This window comes from Artemia franciscana, chromosome 21 (assembly GCF_032884065.1).
Source record: "Artemia franciscana chromosome 21, ASM3288406v1, whole genome shotgun sequence".
Lineage (NCBI taxonomy): Eukaryota > Metazoa > Arthropoda > Branchiopoda > Anostraca > Artemiidae > Artemia > Artemia franciscana.
The window spans coordinates 3,723,012-3,741,519 of NC_088883.1; the positions used below are offsets into that span (position 1 = coordinate 3,723,012).

An 18,508-nucleotide genomic window follows, 5' to 3' on the forward strand; every position below is an offset into this window, starting at 1 on the left:
AATTAAGTGTTAAGACCTTTTTTTACCATTTCGTTTATATTAGTTCAATGCTAAAGAATTTTTTCTTCTCTATTTTTAGGTATTTTTGTTTATTTTTTTACTTATTTATTTGATTTGATATATTTTGATATATTTTATTTTATTATCTAAGTTACAGTTGAGTGAAACGTTGGGCTATACAGTGTTTCGAACTTCAAACTCCGAAAAACGCGCGGGTAATTGTCTGTTAGACAGAACATTCTCAAGCATTACCCCTGGTTCCCACTGCTGCTATTTCGCGCAAAATCCTGCGACTTGCGACAAATGACACAAATTGTGCGACAAACGACGCAAAACCATCCGTTTTGCTACAATGTCGTATGCGTTGAATAATTTCAACTCATACGACAAATCGCATGCGTTGTTCTGATTTAAATTAAAAAATAGATCATAACCAAAGTCATGGAGCTGTTTGAAAAGCTAATTTTGACTAATTTGAATTCTTCTAGAGTTTGTCGCAGCGACGCAAAAGTCTACGTTTCTTTGTGAACCTCCATCCGATTCTGTCGTACGTCTGTTCCACCAGAAAAAAATCGTGTCGGGATTGACGCAGCAGTGGGAACCAGGGGTTACATATATTTTACTGAATGTAACATCAAAGAAAACCGGTTTCATACCTGCAAATGAAATGACGCGTCCCAGAATGCATTGGACTTGTATAATTCGGACTATATATTTACACATTAGTAGGGGTTGGGGGCAGTTAGGCTACTTTATCCGCCCCCTCCTAATTTTTGTGCAAACACATAGCCCAAATTGGTACTTGTGTCTTATATAGCCACCACACTCAAGGTCTGTCGAGAAGTAAAGTTTGGTTAATGCTAATGAATGACGAAAATATAACACTTTATCAATAAAATCATGAAAACTATCACAAAGAATTTGGAGGGGGGCCAGACCGCATTATATTAAATACGTAACCAACTAAATATTTAATTAAAATATAGCTACAATGTTGTTTTCCACCGAGCCGAAAATATTGTCTGGTAGAAAGACCATGAAAACTGGTTATTGTCTAATGTTCGCGATACAAGATTTTCAGTGGGGTGGCTATAAGACAAAAGTACCCCCAAATTATATTTTTCATATAAACAAAAGCATTGTATAAACTGAAGTATTTCATTATGATTATCTAACCACATTTTTCGAGGATGCTCTGTTTAACAGACAAGTATCAACATGCGTAATAAGTTTTTTTTTGTTTGTACATGAGTCATAGAGTAAGGGTAAGTACTTATTTAAATCATGCCCTTATGAGGCTAAAATTTGTTTGGTAATTTTTTATTATAAGCCTTCGATAGCTCAGTTGGTAGAGCGGTGGACTGTAGAGGTAAAATTGTCATCCATAGGTCGCTGGTTCAAATCCGGCTCGAAGGAATTTTTTCATTCGGGAAGTTTTTCCGTGTTTAAAAATATTATTTGTAGTGATTCTGTATATTAACTGTCATTAAGTTTTTACCTTTCTCTCAAAACCATGGGATCTGGTCTTCAAAGCGCTAAGGAATATTAGCCCTCATTTGCTTATTGGTATTGACTTCTGTTCGTTTCAAACTGGAATTAAATTATAAAAAAAAAATTTCAACTGAAAGCTAGGAGCAACATTAAAACTAAAAACGATTTCGTATATAAGGGGGGCTACCCTTTTCCTCAACCATCGCTCTTTATGCTAAAGTCTAAATTCTTTGAAAATACTTTTCATTGAAATTGAGCGACCCTTGTATTTAAGCAGTCTTTCTAAAGAATGTTGGCAAAGAGTCAAACTTCATCATAAAGAATCTGGGATGAGGAGGGGGTAGCCCCCATCATATATTACATAATTTATGTTCCCATTAAGCTTTGATGTTGCCCCTTACTTCCAGCTGAAAGAATTTTTTATTTAATTTCTGATTACTTTTTAAATAATTCAAGGAGATCTCCCTTCTCCCGTACGAAATTTTCCCGTAGAAAATTCTCTCGAAAACTTAACTTTTTTTTCCAGGTTTATAACGACGCTGCCAACAAATTAGTGATGCATGAGAATATTTTACTTCAAACATTAGGCTTTGATGCAGTAATAGACCACCCACATACGCATGTGGTTAAGTGTTGTCAGTATGTTCGCGGTAAGTTTATTCACAGCTCTGGTCTCACCTTCTCTTTCCTTCCAAATCTGTATAGAGTAGCAGTACTTGCATGATAGTCACGAATTTTCCAGGTGGAAAGAATTATAATAATATTTCCTTTAATGTTGAAGAGACTATGGCAGTAAATACCCTTTATCATAGCCTAAATATAGTGCATGATATATTGAAATAATTTTAAGTTTATAATATTCAAAAGTATATAGTATAAAGGGATAAGATCAGGCTTTGTCTCATAAAATACAATTTTCACCAGTCCTGACTTGAATTCGTATTTTGAGTCAAAACAGACACAAAAAGAAACTTAAAAACTGTCACAAAGGCGTCGTCAAGAGGGAACCGAAAATTCATACGAAATGTATGTAGGGAAAGAAAATTCAAGAGCTTCGAAAACATGGTAAAAAAAATCACATAAAGAAAAAAATAATGAAAACGAAATTTATTAATAGGTAACAAAAAGGCTACTATTGCTACAACTAACAACTCGCTGAAACACGACGCTATCTAGACCACCACAGCCACGAACGCTCCACCTCCATCTCAATTTAATCAAAGCTTCCCTATTTGCATACCTGCAAGTAATTTTTAATTTTCCTATTCCTATAGTCTTCCTATTCTTCCAAATTTCGATAAGTTTTTCATTCGGTGGCTCGAAATCACTTTCTAAATTATATAAGAATATAAAATTACTTTCTAATTGAAAATATTTAGGAAACCTCTTATGGTGAAATCTTTTATTCAAAAATACGACATATCTGAAGAGAGAGAGAGAGAGAGAGAGAGAGAGAGAGAGAGAGAGAGAGAGAGAGAGAGAGAGAGAGAGAGAGAGAGAGAGGAGAGAGAGAGAGAGAGAGAGAGAGAGAGAGAGAGAGAGAGAGAGAGAGAGAGAGAGAGAGAGAGAGAGAGAGAGAGAGAGAGAGAGAAAGAAAGAATAGGAAACAGAGAGGAGATAAATCTTGCCAGAATATTTTTTTTGTGTTCAAAAAATCGATCATACTTTTGTTTCGTTGTTAGCCTATTGTGTATCTCTTTTTCTCTGTCTAACCAGGTGTCCTTAGAATATGTGATTCTTTTTAGTATTATATTGTAGTTTTTTTTATTTATTGGAATTTTTTGAAGTAGTTGGTTTTCGTTTCTGATCTCCTAATGTTTGTCTTTACTCCCTTTTCATTTTGTTCTCGAATTTTTCTTTCATTTTCCTTTCCTTTCCTTTCCTTTTTTCTTATTTCGATTTTTTTTTGTCTGTGTTTCACTCATGAAATGTTGTATTGTTGGCTCAGCCATGAATGTATATATGTATATATACATATACTAACTGAGACATATCTAGATTTGTCAAATGTAGTCATTATAGAATCTTATAAGATCGTACCGGAGATATACACATTGACTCATTAAAATATATTTTAAATATTATATAATTACTTTTGAACAATTCGACAACTAGTATATTCATCCTAAATCAGAATACATTAACCACACTGTATTAGCTAATGTTTTTAAAAAAAAACATTATTGTTTTTTTGTTTTTTTTTCTAGTTCACTGTATAGCTACTTCTGTGAAATAATGAATAATAAAAAGTTTATGTTACTTTTCTGTCTTGAAAAAATATATATTATATTTCTAAAATATATGAGTGAAATGCACTAACCTTTTTTCTTCAAAGTAGTTTTCATATCTTTTCAGTTGTAACGTTCTATCGTAATTTCTCTTGGTACTCGATGAAATTGCCATTTTGAGATGATTTAATCTGCGATCTAACTATTATATCGATTCGTGATGACTGAGAAACTACATAACTGTTATCATTTGATGTTGTTTTCTTGCTAGTTTCATCATACACCATCTACAATGTTAAGTTTGAAATCAAATGTTTAAAAATAGCCTTCTGCTAATATCCCAGGTTCACACAGGTTTTTTTTTTTTTTTTTTTTTTTTTTAAGAATCGTTGAACGTAACTTCAAGCAAAAACTGTGATTTTCCTTGAGGAAATATTTTCAAGTTAAAACCCAAAAAGTCTAGGATGCATTAGAGGGAAAACTTGACATTGTGGAAAAGAAAAATCACCAATGCCATCTGAGTTCTCGAGTTGGATCGGCTAATTATTCACCTATTTCCATTCTTTTAGTTTTTTCAAATAATTTAGAAAAATCTACGAAGCAGTAGCTATCCCAGTTTCAGGAGAGGAAAAGATTTCTTAATAATCGCCATTTGGGTTTAGATCAGGCACTCCAATCGAGATGCAATAATGGCATTGACCCTATGGGTAAACGAAGTGCGTAATTCTAACCTACTACCTACTGTGGGTCTCCTTGGTATCAGACTAGCATTTTATAGTATGTACGATTCAATTCTTCTTGCGAAGCTGGAACATGTTATTTAAAAGAAGAAGTTCTGGGTTGGTTCAAGTCATTTCTGAAGAATAACTAGATTTATGCGGGAGAAGATAGAGGAAACGGTGTGCTTGCCAACTTTGGTGTCCCACAGGGCTCAATCCTACGACCACCGCTGTTTTTGGTTTACGTTTATGATCTGTAGTATTGAGCCTGGTTCGCAAAAATCTACACTGCTATAACTAAGCTGTAATGAAGACTTATTTCAGTCCGAAGCTGACGATAAGGAGCTCATAGCGTTTGCCAATGATACTGGCTGCTGTAATAACGATAAGATAACGCTCATTTCTAAATTGAGGGATGTCCTGGAGGAGGCTCATCTCTGGATGAATGATAACCGGTTTCTTATTAATTTTGGAAAATATGTTTTGTTCTTTTCCCGCGTCGGGGGTGTGCAGCCAGAGATGTATGGTATTCAAATATCCAGAGATCTATTAGAAGACCAGAAATTAAAAAAAAAAAAAATACTCAGTACTCCTTGATGAGAAACTGTCATCTCTGCATCACATCAAAGCAGAAGAATTGAATCTGTCCCGGGATTTTTAAATAATGGAAAAAAAAAATGAAGAACACCCTACAGCAAAGAAGACTGATCCTCCTATACAACGCTGTTATAAATCCCTATTTACAGTATTTTGTATTGATCTGGATGTCCATTATCAATTCTCACCTGCAAAAGCTTAACCCGATTCACAAAAGATGCTGTTAATTGGAAAAATTGAAGAGAATTTGTTAGAGGATTCACTTACGAACTGGTATACCTGACTTTTGTATTTATGTTTTCAGCTGGCACGGTGCCAGCTCCATATAATACATTATCCCGATCTATCTCGGACCAGTGTAGTTTGTATAATTTTGACCCCCCCCCCTCTATTTGCTGTCAGTGGTTCTGGAGGATCATTATCCTTTTCAAATGCTTTGGCTAATCATCAGAGTTTTTTGGACTTCAACCGATGGTAATTTTTGTAGTATTTTACTTTTTAAATGAGAAGGTGTGATCTTTCAAAATGCAGAGTGAAAGGTTAAAGTTAGGGTACAATGGCAAATAATGTAGGGAAAATATTACAAAATTTGTCGTACCAAAAGGCTCCCTAAACCCAAGAAGAAAATCTTGAAAAAGAAGGAAGTACCTAGTAGGAAGAAAAAGAAGAATAATCAGACTTATATGTCCTTAGCAATGAGGAAAAAAGAATCCAAACAACAACAACTTAAATTAAAGAAAAAGGAAGAAAATTGAAATCAAAGAAGAAATCGAATTCTCCTTTTTCTTTACTACTACTACTAATAACTCACCGCAGCACCAAGCCGCCTGAGGCCAATATAGCTACACATGCGCTCCTCCTCCAACCCAATCTATTCCAGGCATCCCTCTTTATACTCTCCCGGGTTCTAATGTTTTGTTTTAGATTTTTTTTTCTTCCTCTTTTTTTGAGCTGTCATGGTTGTTTTGCGATTCTCATTCTTTAAGTCAATGTGCTGTTAATGGCTCTGGAGGATCTTAATTTTTATTTTAACCAAAAGGCTCCTTAAGCCCTAGAAGAAAATATTAAAAAAGTAGGAACTAGCTAGAGGGAAGAAAAAGAAGAATAATCCGACTCACATGTCGCCTGTATACAAGAATATATCCTCCTTTTCTCCTTCTTTGTTTTGTTTAGATTTCTTCTTTCTTGTTTTCTTCTTTTTTTTAAACTGTCATAGTTGTGCTGTTAAGGGCTGTGGAGAATCTTAATGTCTATTTTATTCTCTTTAGCTTGATTTTGCAATTTATCGTTGGACTTAAAATTAAACATTTTTATTATATTTTTGAAGTAGTTTTGGTAGCATTTTGCTTTTTAAATGAACAGATTTCATCTTTCAAAATGTAGAGTGGAAGGTTAAGGATAAGAAAGCCTTACGAAATTGTAGGACCAAAAGGCTCCCTAAACCCAAGAAGAAAATATTGAAAAAGTAGGAAGTAGCTAGAAGGAAGAAAAAGAAGAATAATCAGACTGACTTGTCGTCTCTGTACAAAAATATATCTTCAGAAATGAGGAAGGAAGAATCTAAATAATGAGTACTTAAAATAAAGAAAATGAAGAAATATGGATTCAATGCCATAAGTCATAAGGCTTTTGGTAAATTTTTATTTTTTGTATTTTTTTGTGTTTTTTTTTATAAATTCTTTCTCTTAAATGAAGAAATTCTTTCTCTTAAATGAAGAAATTTTTTCTCTTTATAATATTTTAGATTCCTTCTTTATTTTGTTCCTTTTTTTCTTCTTTTTAAACTGTCATAGTTGTATGTGGTTTTCATTCTTGAAGTCAGTGTGCTGTTAAGGGCTCTGGAGGATCTTAATTTCTATTTTATTCTCTTTAGCTTGACCTTACAATTTATTGTTGGACTTAAAATTAATCGATTTTACCATATTTTGAAATAATTTGGTAATTAACCACAAAATTTAGTGAGTATGCGATAATCACCAAACAGAACTAATTACTGTTTCGTGGGTAATATTGTGGTTGTGCGAATCCTGGGTAACATGTTTTGATTTTTACGACCGATTAGGAGTGACATGTTCAAGAAACAGACGTATACCCTTTAGTCAGTTTAAGAGGTACACGCAATTGCGCAATTAATTTGAGTTACTGTGAGAACAGTGGGTACTTTAAAATTGAGTTGGTTAAGATTGGCGTTTCCACGTAATGTGTTTTATTTTCGACAATAGAGTGAGAGAGTGAAGTGTATGAGTTTAGTTTAAGAGGTGCACCCAAGTACACAATTAATTTGGGTGCTTTTTTCCCGGGCCATTTTCCGATTTGGCTGTACTTGTGGCGACAATCCATGGACCACCATGCAGCGAGCAAAGATTTGGCCCAGACATCCTACTTCATGGCCACAAACAGGTGGTTATATTTTATTGCCTTGTTTCTTTAATTTTTCAGCAGCATAAGTTCATTTCTACACTCCTAAAGGGAATAAGTGGGTTCATTGGTTCGAATCTCAGTAGCTGTGTTCATAAGTATTTGCTGAAAGAAGAAATTAAATCTTGAATAATTAATTCTGAAATTTCAAAAAAAAAAAAAAACAGTTAAGATTGAACTCCTCTTTCTTTTTTTAAACTCTTAAAAAGTTTAGACAATTAAAGTGATAAATAAATTAAGATGAATACAATTGCAAAAAATAATAAAAATGAATGTATATTTAGAAACTAAAATAGTATATGTAGTATTAAATGCCTTTCCCTACTATTAACTTTTTTTTAATATACTTTATAATAAATAAGAATAATAAATCTATAAATTAAGATGAATACAATCATATAAATAATGAAATCTATGTAATTCATTATAATTTAGAAACTAAAATAGTATAGATAGTACTAAAGGGACTCGCCTACTATGAACTTTTTAAAAATATATTTTAAATAAACGTGAATAATGAATCTGTTTTTAGAATAACAATTATAAATATGCGACTTTCAGTGGAAGATACTATTTTTTCTTACTTAAATGGTTTTAAGCAGTTGTAGTAATATGGTACATAAAATCTAGAAGTGTAGACAAAAGAATATGAAAGCCCAAGAAATAAAGAGTACAGAAATGAATTTATGGCGTTGAAAATGCAAGTGCATAGCTCAAGTGTCTATTTATACAGGAATTAATCATAATAGGTTTTTTTTTCATCCAGGTTTTTTGAATAGGTTCATAATCTGCATTTTTTAACTCTCATCTATGATGATAGTTAAAAGCTAATATACCTTATTTAGATTTGTTTTAATGTCAAATAGATTTGGTGTAAATTTTGTTCTTAATATTTGGTCTTTCGTTATCAGACTATAATCACAAGTTAGTATTTTTTTAATTATCACAAACACTAATTTTGGGCTTCGTTCATCACTTATTTTTCTTCTTTTCAGGTGTATTGCTTAATCTGATGTTTTAAAGCACTTTCCTTAGATTATTTTCTGAGTGTAGTGGGAGAAATTTATGCTGTAGCTGTCCAAACTACAGTGTATTTAGAGCACATTTGAATTATATCATAGTATAATCATGCTATTTTCAGACACAATGTAAGGTGACTTGGATTTTAGTTTCTGGAATCTGGGATTTTGGGTATTCGGGAATTTGGGATTTTGGGTATTCGGGAATTTGGGAATTGGGGGATTTGGCTATAGTAACCACAAACTAATCCCATTTTCTCTTTTATCTTATATACTTTATGTCTGATGTTTTATAAAATCTTCATATCAAAACATTTTAAGATTAAATATAAAATTTAACTTTTGAATTTTAACGTATTTGGAGCACATATGGGTTATATTATAACATAATGAAATACATTGTCAGGAGCAAGTCTAAAATAGGGACATTAGAGGTGGTTGCAACGATATTCGTGCTTATAAGACAAAATCATCTTTATTCTGACAAAATAAAGGCTTTATTTTGTAAATACCCAAAAAGTGAATAGCATTCCAATACAGATTTTAGAAGAGGAATGATTCTACCCACATGATAGAATTTCGTTCTAGATACGAGGTACGTTCCGGAGGTTAGTTCCGTTTCGATTACTCTCCGCGACTGGTCTGCGGTTGTAGTTCATTACATAAGTGGCAATTATTCTGTGTTAAGCAGAGCGCCTCTAAGCTCATTATCAATAAAATATATCAAAATATTGATTTTTAAACATAATATCAAGTAACATGGAATCATTTTTCTGAATGCCGAAGGGATTATGAGTTTAGTTGCTTAGAGCTGTCGACACCGCTCCGTTAAATTTAATTTACTCAACAATTTTCGTTTCTATTTAACCGTTTTAAATATTATAGCCAGGTACCTACGTTTTTTTTTCTTGGGAGAGGGATTGCAAGTTTGTGGAAAACATGAAAAAAAACAAAAGAATAATTGGAGTCAGGGGGTGACTAGGTGCTTTAACGAACTTTTTCCACGTACTTCCTTATCTGTGCTAAGTTAGGGTGCATCACAGTCCCTTGTAACAAAAAAAAGAACCTGTTTGTAAGTAGATTTCAGGATGTAAAAGAATCACCACTTGTCACTGATTCTAGAATGGTGATTATTATAGAATGGTCAATATTATAGAATGGTCATTATTATAATGGTCAATATTATAGAATGGTCATTATTATAATGGTCAATATTATAGAATGGTCATTATTATAATGGTCAATATTATAGAATGGTCATTATTATAATGGTCAATATTATAGAATGGTCATTATTATAAAAATTGTAAAAAGTAACAACGGAAGCAAATTTATAGGAATTACAATAAAATTAGTATCTCATTGGAATGATCATAGTCGAAAACCTAAAAACGAAAACTTCTTGAAGTTACTTAGCGATTTGATAAACAGTGTAGAAACGCATTCAGGATAGATAACATTGAACAACCAAGAGAGATAAAACTCTACAAAAAGAAAACTTCAAACGAGACGACGGCCAGTAGAATTGAAAGACTAAAACAGCGCGGATATTTCGCCTGTATCCAAACAAGGCAAAATTAAAAGAAAACTAATCTAAAAACAAATAAAAACCACCACCAATAATAATAAATACAATTGTCGCTGCTTATCCATACAGGGAAAAGCAGCTATTTGAGTTACTTCAATGAGAATCAAGGAGCAACTGAGGAAAAATTATGAAAATTGAAACTTAGTTAATTATTCTGTTGCGAAATAATCCTCTTGTAAGCTAACAATGAAGCAACTCTTTTTGGTCTAGTGGGTAATCTTGTCCCCTGGTGATTGTGTAAAATTTTAATTCCCCCATCGACTATTGGTTCATTTTTCAAAAGAATATCATAAATTGGGTCAATACTTAAATTCCCTGTGTCTCTATTTATTGAAATATTAGCAAATATGTGTTTTTTAATTTCTATAGCCTCCCTCGCCCACTGAGAAATCTCTATCATTAGAAATAGCTGTAGCCTCATCAAATTGTATAAAATGTTCGGGATAAAAGAATGTATATTCAGCTACAGCCGAAACAAAAGTTTCGGGAGGCGAAATATTCGTTTGACTTCACTGGCCATATACGCGTTTGTCTTTTACAGGCTCTTTTCTCTTGTTCTGTAATGGGCGGTCAGTTCGGCTTTGGATCTTATACTGAAAAGCATGTACATAAATCGAACGTTCTACTAAAAACATCATCAGTAGAATAGCAATAACATTGTAACACTTAAACGGACTATGATGATTGATGCTATTTTTGTTTCAATCACTCGTTTGAAAAACACTGTGATTATTTTACACGTTGGTAAATTTTCCAGGGTGTATTGTTGGGGAGGTGGGGGGTTTATCATATTAAGTCAAAAAAAGGAATTTTTCTGCCCGACTGTCGTGCGAATGTTTACAATGAAAGATAAGGATATCCTTTTTTGTCTCTGTGAGTGGTATTTAAGGGTTTGCGGGTTGGAGGAAAAATCATTTTGGGAGCTTGTATTGGAGATTGGCCAGGGTCAGAAATCGATTGAGCCTACCATTCTTCTCATTTAAAATACAATAACGAATACAATTTCTAATAAAGACAGTGAATATTGATGATTTTCTATTTTCTTTTCATAAATAAGGGTTATAGCTTCTCATCAGAAAACCTTTATCTATGAGGAAAAATCGAAAAGTGAAAAATAAACAAAAAACAACTAGATATTTTAGTATTAGAAAAACGATGTTAGCGTCAAAAAAAACTTTCATTCATTTGTGTTCAAAATATCTATTTGTAACTGTGCTTTTTGTAAAGGTTATAAAGGCAGTGATTAAAAAGAATATGGAAGTGGTTTTGATAGTATCGCTGGTATTTAGCAAAAAGGTTGTCTGCTCATTCTGAAAAACAAATAAAACGAATAGTGTATCCGGACACTAATTCAAGATTTTTTCTGGGTTTTGGGTGGATTAAAAAACAACAACAAAGAAACAACGTGTATGGGGCATATATTTAAATTCTTGAAATATTCTGGGGGACGGGGTCAAGCCCCTCCTGTTTAAGTGCCTGGATGTGTCTGTTAATTTGTTTATATCCTTCATTATACTAGGGTTTTATGAATTGTATTCATCCTTATACCATCGCTATCTTACCTAAAGATGGATCTTGCACTTTCATTTTTCTAAGACAATTGAAAAAGACTGTTTGCTAAGTTGTTTTCAGAAGGAGAACATGATTAGTAAGACAATTTGTTTTGACAATTATCCTAGAAGGGTGAGAACTTCTGATGTGACCTTTAGTCATAAAAACAGAGATGTGCCGTACGCATCTTTACGCATATATCGTAAACCATTGCAAACTGTACTGAGTGGTGCGGTGATAAAATGTTCAAGTTGTGACATCATTTAAACAAACAATTTACGTTTCATGCGAAACGTGTGTGTAATTAACCTATACTGCAAGATTATTTTTCCCATCCGACGTACAGGTAGGATTTTTTTTTTTTTTTTTTTTTTTTTTTTTTTTTTTTTTTTTTTTTTTTTTTTTTTTAGGTCTGGGTGTAGAATTTAACAAAGGCATTAACACTAGTAGAAAGTAACAGTTTATATGGTAAAGTATTGAGATTAGGAGGATCCCAGAGCTTCTTTCGCTCGTGTGCCCGTTTCGAGGAGCTGGGGGGGGCAAACTTCCTAATCCCTCCTGGACACGGCCTTGTTCACAGTGCTTTTATTTTTGATATGTTTAATAAAAACGATAATATAAAAAATTTTGCAGTTTGGCGGAAAATGAGCTCATCATCATGATACTGGTGTGCAATATTATAAGCGGTGGGAGTGCAATCAAGGGTTTTATGGCTACGAGTTTTATTTCTTTTCTTTCTTTGCACTTTACTTTTCTTTATTTAATTTTATTTTCTTTTTTTTACTTTCTTTTCTTGCACCTATAGACTCCTTTTCCTTAACAACCCTTTATCAGATTCCTGTAACTTCTTTGCCATATGTCCGTACGACAAGAATTTAGAGACTGCCCCAATCCCAGCGTGTTCTATTCCGGGGGTTGTTCAACTGTCATTTGTATGGCGGACACGTTTACTTCCTTCCCTCTGACCAATTAATTCTGTATAACCGGGTGTCGCTATTTCTGCATTTCAGATTTACTGCCGCGGGTTTCATAAAAACTGCATCAAGACGAGTATCTCTGGCGCATTTTCTTCTTATTCAGTAATAGAGGATGTCGGGAATAAATCCATTTGGCCGCAAAAATGTCAAGAACTTTTCTTTCATAAACCGGAGCAAGTTGCCCCTAGTGCAATCAAGAGAGTTTACGGCCAAGATTCTTTATAAGGTGATTGAGTTCGTTCTGTACTAGGTTGTGGCAAATGCTGCAACCATGAAGCCATTTGTTTCACATAATATCAAACCCGTCACCCCAGCCCCTGTTTCATTGCAACGCTTTGATGAATTAAACTGAATCGTCTGTTTTCAGCCGCAAGAATGGAGCTCTTACCCCCGTTGGTGCCCATTTTGCATGCTTTACCCATAAATGAATATTTATTTTCTGAATGAAAGGGGATCAGATTTCTGGTTCATATTCAGCGGAAGCATAGCTACCAAAATTTCTTTCACTCATGTGAAGTTAGTATATATTTAGCTCCATATTGTGAGCTTTATGCTTTTTCATCCATATATGTTTATATTCTTCCAGAAAAAAAAAGTCAGGGTTAAATTTATGTTCGCCCGAGGCATTTTTGTTGGGAATATACCCATCTGGCTTCAAAACTGTCAAAATATTTTCTCTAAATCCATTTGGTAGTTTAGAATTTTAGGCTTTTCAACACTGAAATGTAGCCATTCTCAAGCTTGCTGATTTGTACCGACTAGTTCCATGCTCATCTGTCCCTACATCACCGGGGTTCTGCATCGTTTTTAGGCAAAACTTTTCTCAAGATCAGTTCGGTATTTAGAATCCTATGATTTCCAAGACGCTGAACTGTAGCCATTCTCAAGCCTGCTGAACTGCAATATTGCTCCTTCCCTCTGCTAATTCCAAGCTCACATGTCCCAGTGATACCAGTTTTCGGCATTAGTTTTTATTAAAATTTGTATTCGGACGAGTAAGTGTCTCTCAAGCGCCTTCCTCTTCATTAGTGGGGGATCAACCGAATTTGCTTCAATACTTTCAAAGACTTTTTTCTCAAAGTTGATTCGGTATTTTCAATCCTACGCTTTTCTACAGCTTTTCCCTTGTTATTTGGAATCCTAACGCTTTTCCGCTGGGCTCTGGTTGCACTTGCATTGTGTTAATATGGTCTCACTATAATATCTATTTACCATGCTAATGTAGGTGATTGAAGTCCAGATCCTTGGGGGTTAGAAAATTTTCGGTGGGGGGGGGGGCTAGAGCTTCAAAAGAAAAAAGCACTTACCGTACAAAGATCTTTATTTTATGCATTTTTATTTTAACTGTTTCAGGGATTCTGGAAGCATAATTGCGAAATTTTTTTCATATATATAGGAATGCTTACCATTATGTCTTAGCTTTTAAAATTGCTATTATAATGAATCGTAAAAACTCAGCTAGGCAACACTGTTATTTATCAGCGATACTGAATTATTTGTCGAAGAAATTAATGATCTAATATTATGATTTCGTTTGGTGACGGACTATTGCCTTTTTTATTTTCGCTCATACATAAATGCTTATTGATTGAGTCTTCATCTGCATGGCTTACTGGTTGGTTGTTATTTATTCAGCTAATGTGAAAGTTTTAACTTTTTTATGCAATCCAAGTCTTAGTTGTGTCCAATCAGTTGCAATGCTGTCATGTCTGTAGTGAGGAATGTATAAGCTAAAAGATGATATCTTTTTTGTTTCAGCCTTCATCTTACCACTATGTGCCTTCAGTATTCACCCACCGTTGTAGCCTGTGTGTGTATACACATCGTTTCCAAATGGACAAATATTCAGGTATTTTAGATAAATTTTTAATTCGGAGCGTACGTGCGATAAGGGAGCAAGTACAAATTTAATTGGAAGGTAAAAGATAAACTTTGAAGAATCTTTTTGTTGAGATTATAATAATCTTATAGAACTAAAAAAAAGTTGAAATATTGATTGGTTAAATCTCTATTTATTTTACTTTTGCTAACCCTTTTGCTGCTCCGGACGTACATATTAGCAAAAAAATTTATGCCCTATACGCTCCGAGCGGGTATTTTCGCTGCTCGTTTCTATATAGTTTGCTACTCAACACGACTATTTAAACCTTACGTTTGAAAACTTGGGAACGTGTTCCAACCGGGTAAGTTAACATTATGGAATATAATTGGTTCACTGCTTCATACGACTATATTCACCTAGTATTGTTTACGTCTGCAGAGTTAACATTTTATGTAAAATGATGTAAGCACATATTTTTGAAATAAATTCTCTTTGTATTCGAGTAATTATTCTTCTTTCACCCCCTTTGCGAATATTCTTATTTAAAAATAAAGAATTAGAAATATGATTGTTAACTGCTAAACATGAGCAAACTGCCTAATCTAAGTTTGTGAAACTGCTCTACGTGAATAAATACGCAACGCTGAAATTATTGCGTACAGTTGGCACGAAATCTCAAAAAGCTTGGCGCAGCCAATTTCAAAAGAGGACAAATGCAGTGTTTTCTGGAACCATGGATTTGCATCTTCTACAGATTTTACATTCGACATTTTTTTTTTTTTTACGTCTTGCTTCTTTTACACTATTTATTTATTAATGTTACTTTTTTCTTTTCATATTATTTATTCATCATTTTATCTTTGTTAATTTTCATTCAAGTTTATTTCATCTTCATTTTCACGATTTCTGGAAAAATAACTAAACTGTTCATATCTTATTAATTATGCGTAAAAAGAGATTAAACACAATCATGTAAACTTCAATTTTTTTCCAGTATTATTTCTCTCCTTACCGCTCGGATGGAGTCATATGTAAGACATGTAAATAGTGAACTATACTCGTATAAATAAAAATAATTCAAATAAATTCTTCTAAAAATTCTAAATTAATTCTTCTAAAAAAATAAAAATAAAGAAATTTGAAAATACGTTCAGAAAAATCTATTTTGTATTTGTATTTTGTGTTAACCCCCGTGTATTTGTGAACGTTAATTGTATGGGAGGTTTGGAAGAACCCAATTTTCTTTGGAAATTTGGAATTTATCGTTTGGGATATTCCCTAAAGTTTCGGTGATAATGGAAGTTCCCCGAGTCGAAAGCCTATTGTATGGGCTTGTGCCTCCTCCTACTCGTGCTGGTCGGTAATTTTTTTTCATTCGATCCTCGCGTGACTTTTTTTCCTATAAACCTGTAAAAAAAAAATTGCTCCAAGATTATCCTGGTGAAATGTCACCTTTCTAGTTTGAATTGGTTAGTTCATTTTTCAGTAAATTAAGACACATGCTGAAAGGTTTTTTTGCAAAAAAAAAAAAATCAATGAAGGAAAATTGGCACTTGTAATATATACGCCCTACCTAAGGTTTTGACACTCAATCCTAATGAAACATACCAAAGTAAGAAACAAATATAATACTTTGGAAATAAATTCGAGCTATATATTTGCGCAATAGGAGAAGTATAGCGGGTCTACATGCCTAATGTATTAGGTACAATTATTCTGCATATTATGTGGTAAGAATTTTTTTCTAGCTTCATACTGTCCAAATATTTTACCCCAATCCCCCTTCCCCCGACCCTTAATGTGAAAATTTACAGTACAAATTATATATTTTTCATCTATTCTGTTACTTCTCTTTATCTTGTCTCACGCTAAGCTGAAAGAAGCTAACGAAAAGAAAAACAGGTTTCTATAAGGCATCAATGCCTGAACAACTTGAGCGGTAGGGTATTTATCATACAAGTACAAAAAAATGAAACAAATAATTCGCCTGTATATAACAAGGCGTCTTTCGCAATCAAAAAAGTTCTGGGAATTTTTTTTTCTAAACACTGAAGACGCTTTGTTGGAAACAGGCTAATGATTCTTTTTCTAATTTTCTTTTTCCTATTCCCCATGAATTTAACCTTGATTTTCTTCTTGAGTGATTTTATTTTCTCTTCTATAGATTCCACCATCCAGTGAAGGACGGAATTGGTGGTATTACATTGACAAGAGCGTGACATTAGAAAGACTCGAAGCGTTGACAGCTGAATTTTTAGAGATTTTTAATAAATGTCCAGCCAGATTAAAGAAGAGGATACAGAGTGGGACGCAAGGGGTAGCTGGGTCTTCTTTCCCCGGCTCACAACTCCCCCTATCTGTACATCCATCTGCTGGAGTCAAAGTTCCTACTCATAAACCTCGTAAGTTCCTTCTTTGTTTTGTTTTCTACTTAAGGACATGTGGTACCTAAAGCTTATGGTTTGATTTTCAATCTCTCTCTTGTTGGTAAATTGGTGAAAGGACAAAGCTTCCATTAGCTACCTCTCTAGGAGACCTATTTGTCAAGATCAGTCAAGAATTTGATTTGTGTCTCTTCTCAAATTTGAAAAGTTGACATTTTCAAATGAGCAGGTTTGTCTGTACGGATACATTGCACTTTGACAGAAAAAAAAAGTACAAGAGACGGAACCTTGATTGAACCGGTAATTTTATCAAATGAGGAACATTTTATGCACAGGGAGAATTTTCCGAAGGGTTACCGTCAACGGAGGTTAAATTAGAAAATACTGCTCCGATTGATAGAAAAACATCGAACTGGGAAATTCGGTGTTGACTTTTAGTTTTCTCTCGTTTATTTAATCTATTATCTTAGTTCTTCAAGCTATATAAAGACCGCCAACATAATTATAAATAGTTTGACCACACAAACTAAAATCATTTATAATGGACGAGATAGGGCAAGTCTTTTAGGTACCCTTAACCTTCCTTTTTTCCCTTCTTGTCTGACACTATCAATTTGCCTAGCTAGATTATTTGATTGCTCAAATGTTAGATTGTGATACTATAAAAACCAGATTATATAATTACTCAATCTTTTTCTTAGATAATGAAGTAAATTTCCTTAAAAAAAAGAAAAAAAAATTGCAGCCGGATTATGTTATTACTACAAGTTTTTCTAGATAATTAACTACATTTGAAGAAAAAGAATAGGAAAATTGACCTAATTTTGTATATCTTTCCCCACCTTTTTTGAGTTATTTTTATTTTGCGACAAGTCTAGAGCTTTACCATGCAGCATTAAATCGAATAATTATATTATTCGGTCAATTCATTTGACACTGTCATTTAGCCTAGCTAGATTAGGTTGTTACTTAAACTTTTTGTTGTGGGTTGTAAGGAGTACTCAGTGCCTTGTTAGGAGTTTTCTACTTTTGTAAGTAGTTCATAAACTACCCGTCGTTAACTGAGTTAGTTTATTTTACATTTAACTAATTCAAATTTTATTTATTTTTTAAGTTTATTTGATACTTTAAATTTAACTAAACCTAGTTTTTAAACTAAATTATTGAAGGTCAGACTCTTTAGGGTCTTTGTCAATCGACCTTGTGTCTCCGGCTTGGCCCTTTTTTTTTATATATTGTGTGTGTTGTGCAGAAGTTTAAATAAAATCTTGAATCTTGTAAGCTTCCCACTGTCTTTCGGGTGAAAGAAAAAATAAAGAAAAAGATCGAGAAATAGAAAGAAGAAAGGGGGCATGGATGACGCAAGGACGTCGACGTTTAAGCTATTAGGTCTGCTTTACCGGGATAGGTAGTATATTTATTCCCCAATCTTGTGGTACATGGGACTAAACCCTGGACTCCGTATTGCCAAACAGTGATCAATTCACTGCGCTACCATAGGCTAGATTAAGTAGGACTGTTTTTTTTTTTTTTTTTTTCAAATATACTTGAATATATAAGTATATTAGAATATATAACATTTATGATATATTATTTGTAAAATATTTTTATTATTATATAAGTTTATTCACTTTCATCAGTCATTCAAGCATTACCTAATTTTTTCAGTTATCGAAGAAATATCTTTTTTGCTTTCCTAATTAACTCTAATGTT

At 33.3% G+C, this 18,508-nt stretch overlaps 1 protein-coding gene and 1 non-coding gene across 3 annotated transcripts in view; both read left to right on the top strand.

The window, feature by feature from the left end:
* The window catches only part of LOC136040846 (cyclin-K-like), a 43,644-nt gene that overhangs the window by 15,934 nt on the left and 9,202 nt on the right, over positions 1 to 18,508 (top strand). The window contains exons 3-6 of one of the 2 annotated variants that reach the window (XM_065725210.1): positions 2,018 to 2,141; positions 7,390 to 7,435; positions 14,347 to 14,437; positions 16,575 to 16,812. In XM_065725210.1, the coding sequence (XP_065581282.1) occupies positions 2,018 to 2,141; positions 7,390 to 7,435; positions 14,347 to 14,437; positions 16,575 to 16,812 (499 nt within the window). The remainder of the gene's footprint in view (positions 1 to 2,017; positions 2,142 to 7,389; positions 7,436 to 14,346; positions 14,438 to 16,574; positions 16,813 to 18,508) is intronic. The other variant, XM_065725211.1, reaches the window with a different exon arrangement.
* On the top strand, positions 1,331 to 1,416 carry Trnay-gua (transfer RNA tyrosine (anticodon GUA)). Its single transcript is given in 2 exon segments — positions 1,331 to 1,367; positions 1,381 to 1,416. It is a non-coding gene; the product is annotated as a tRNA-Tyr (tRNA).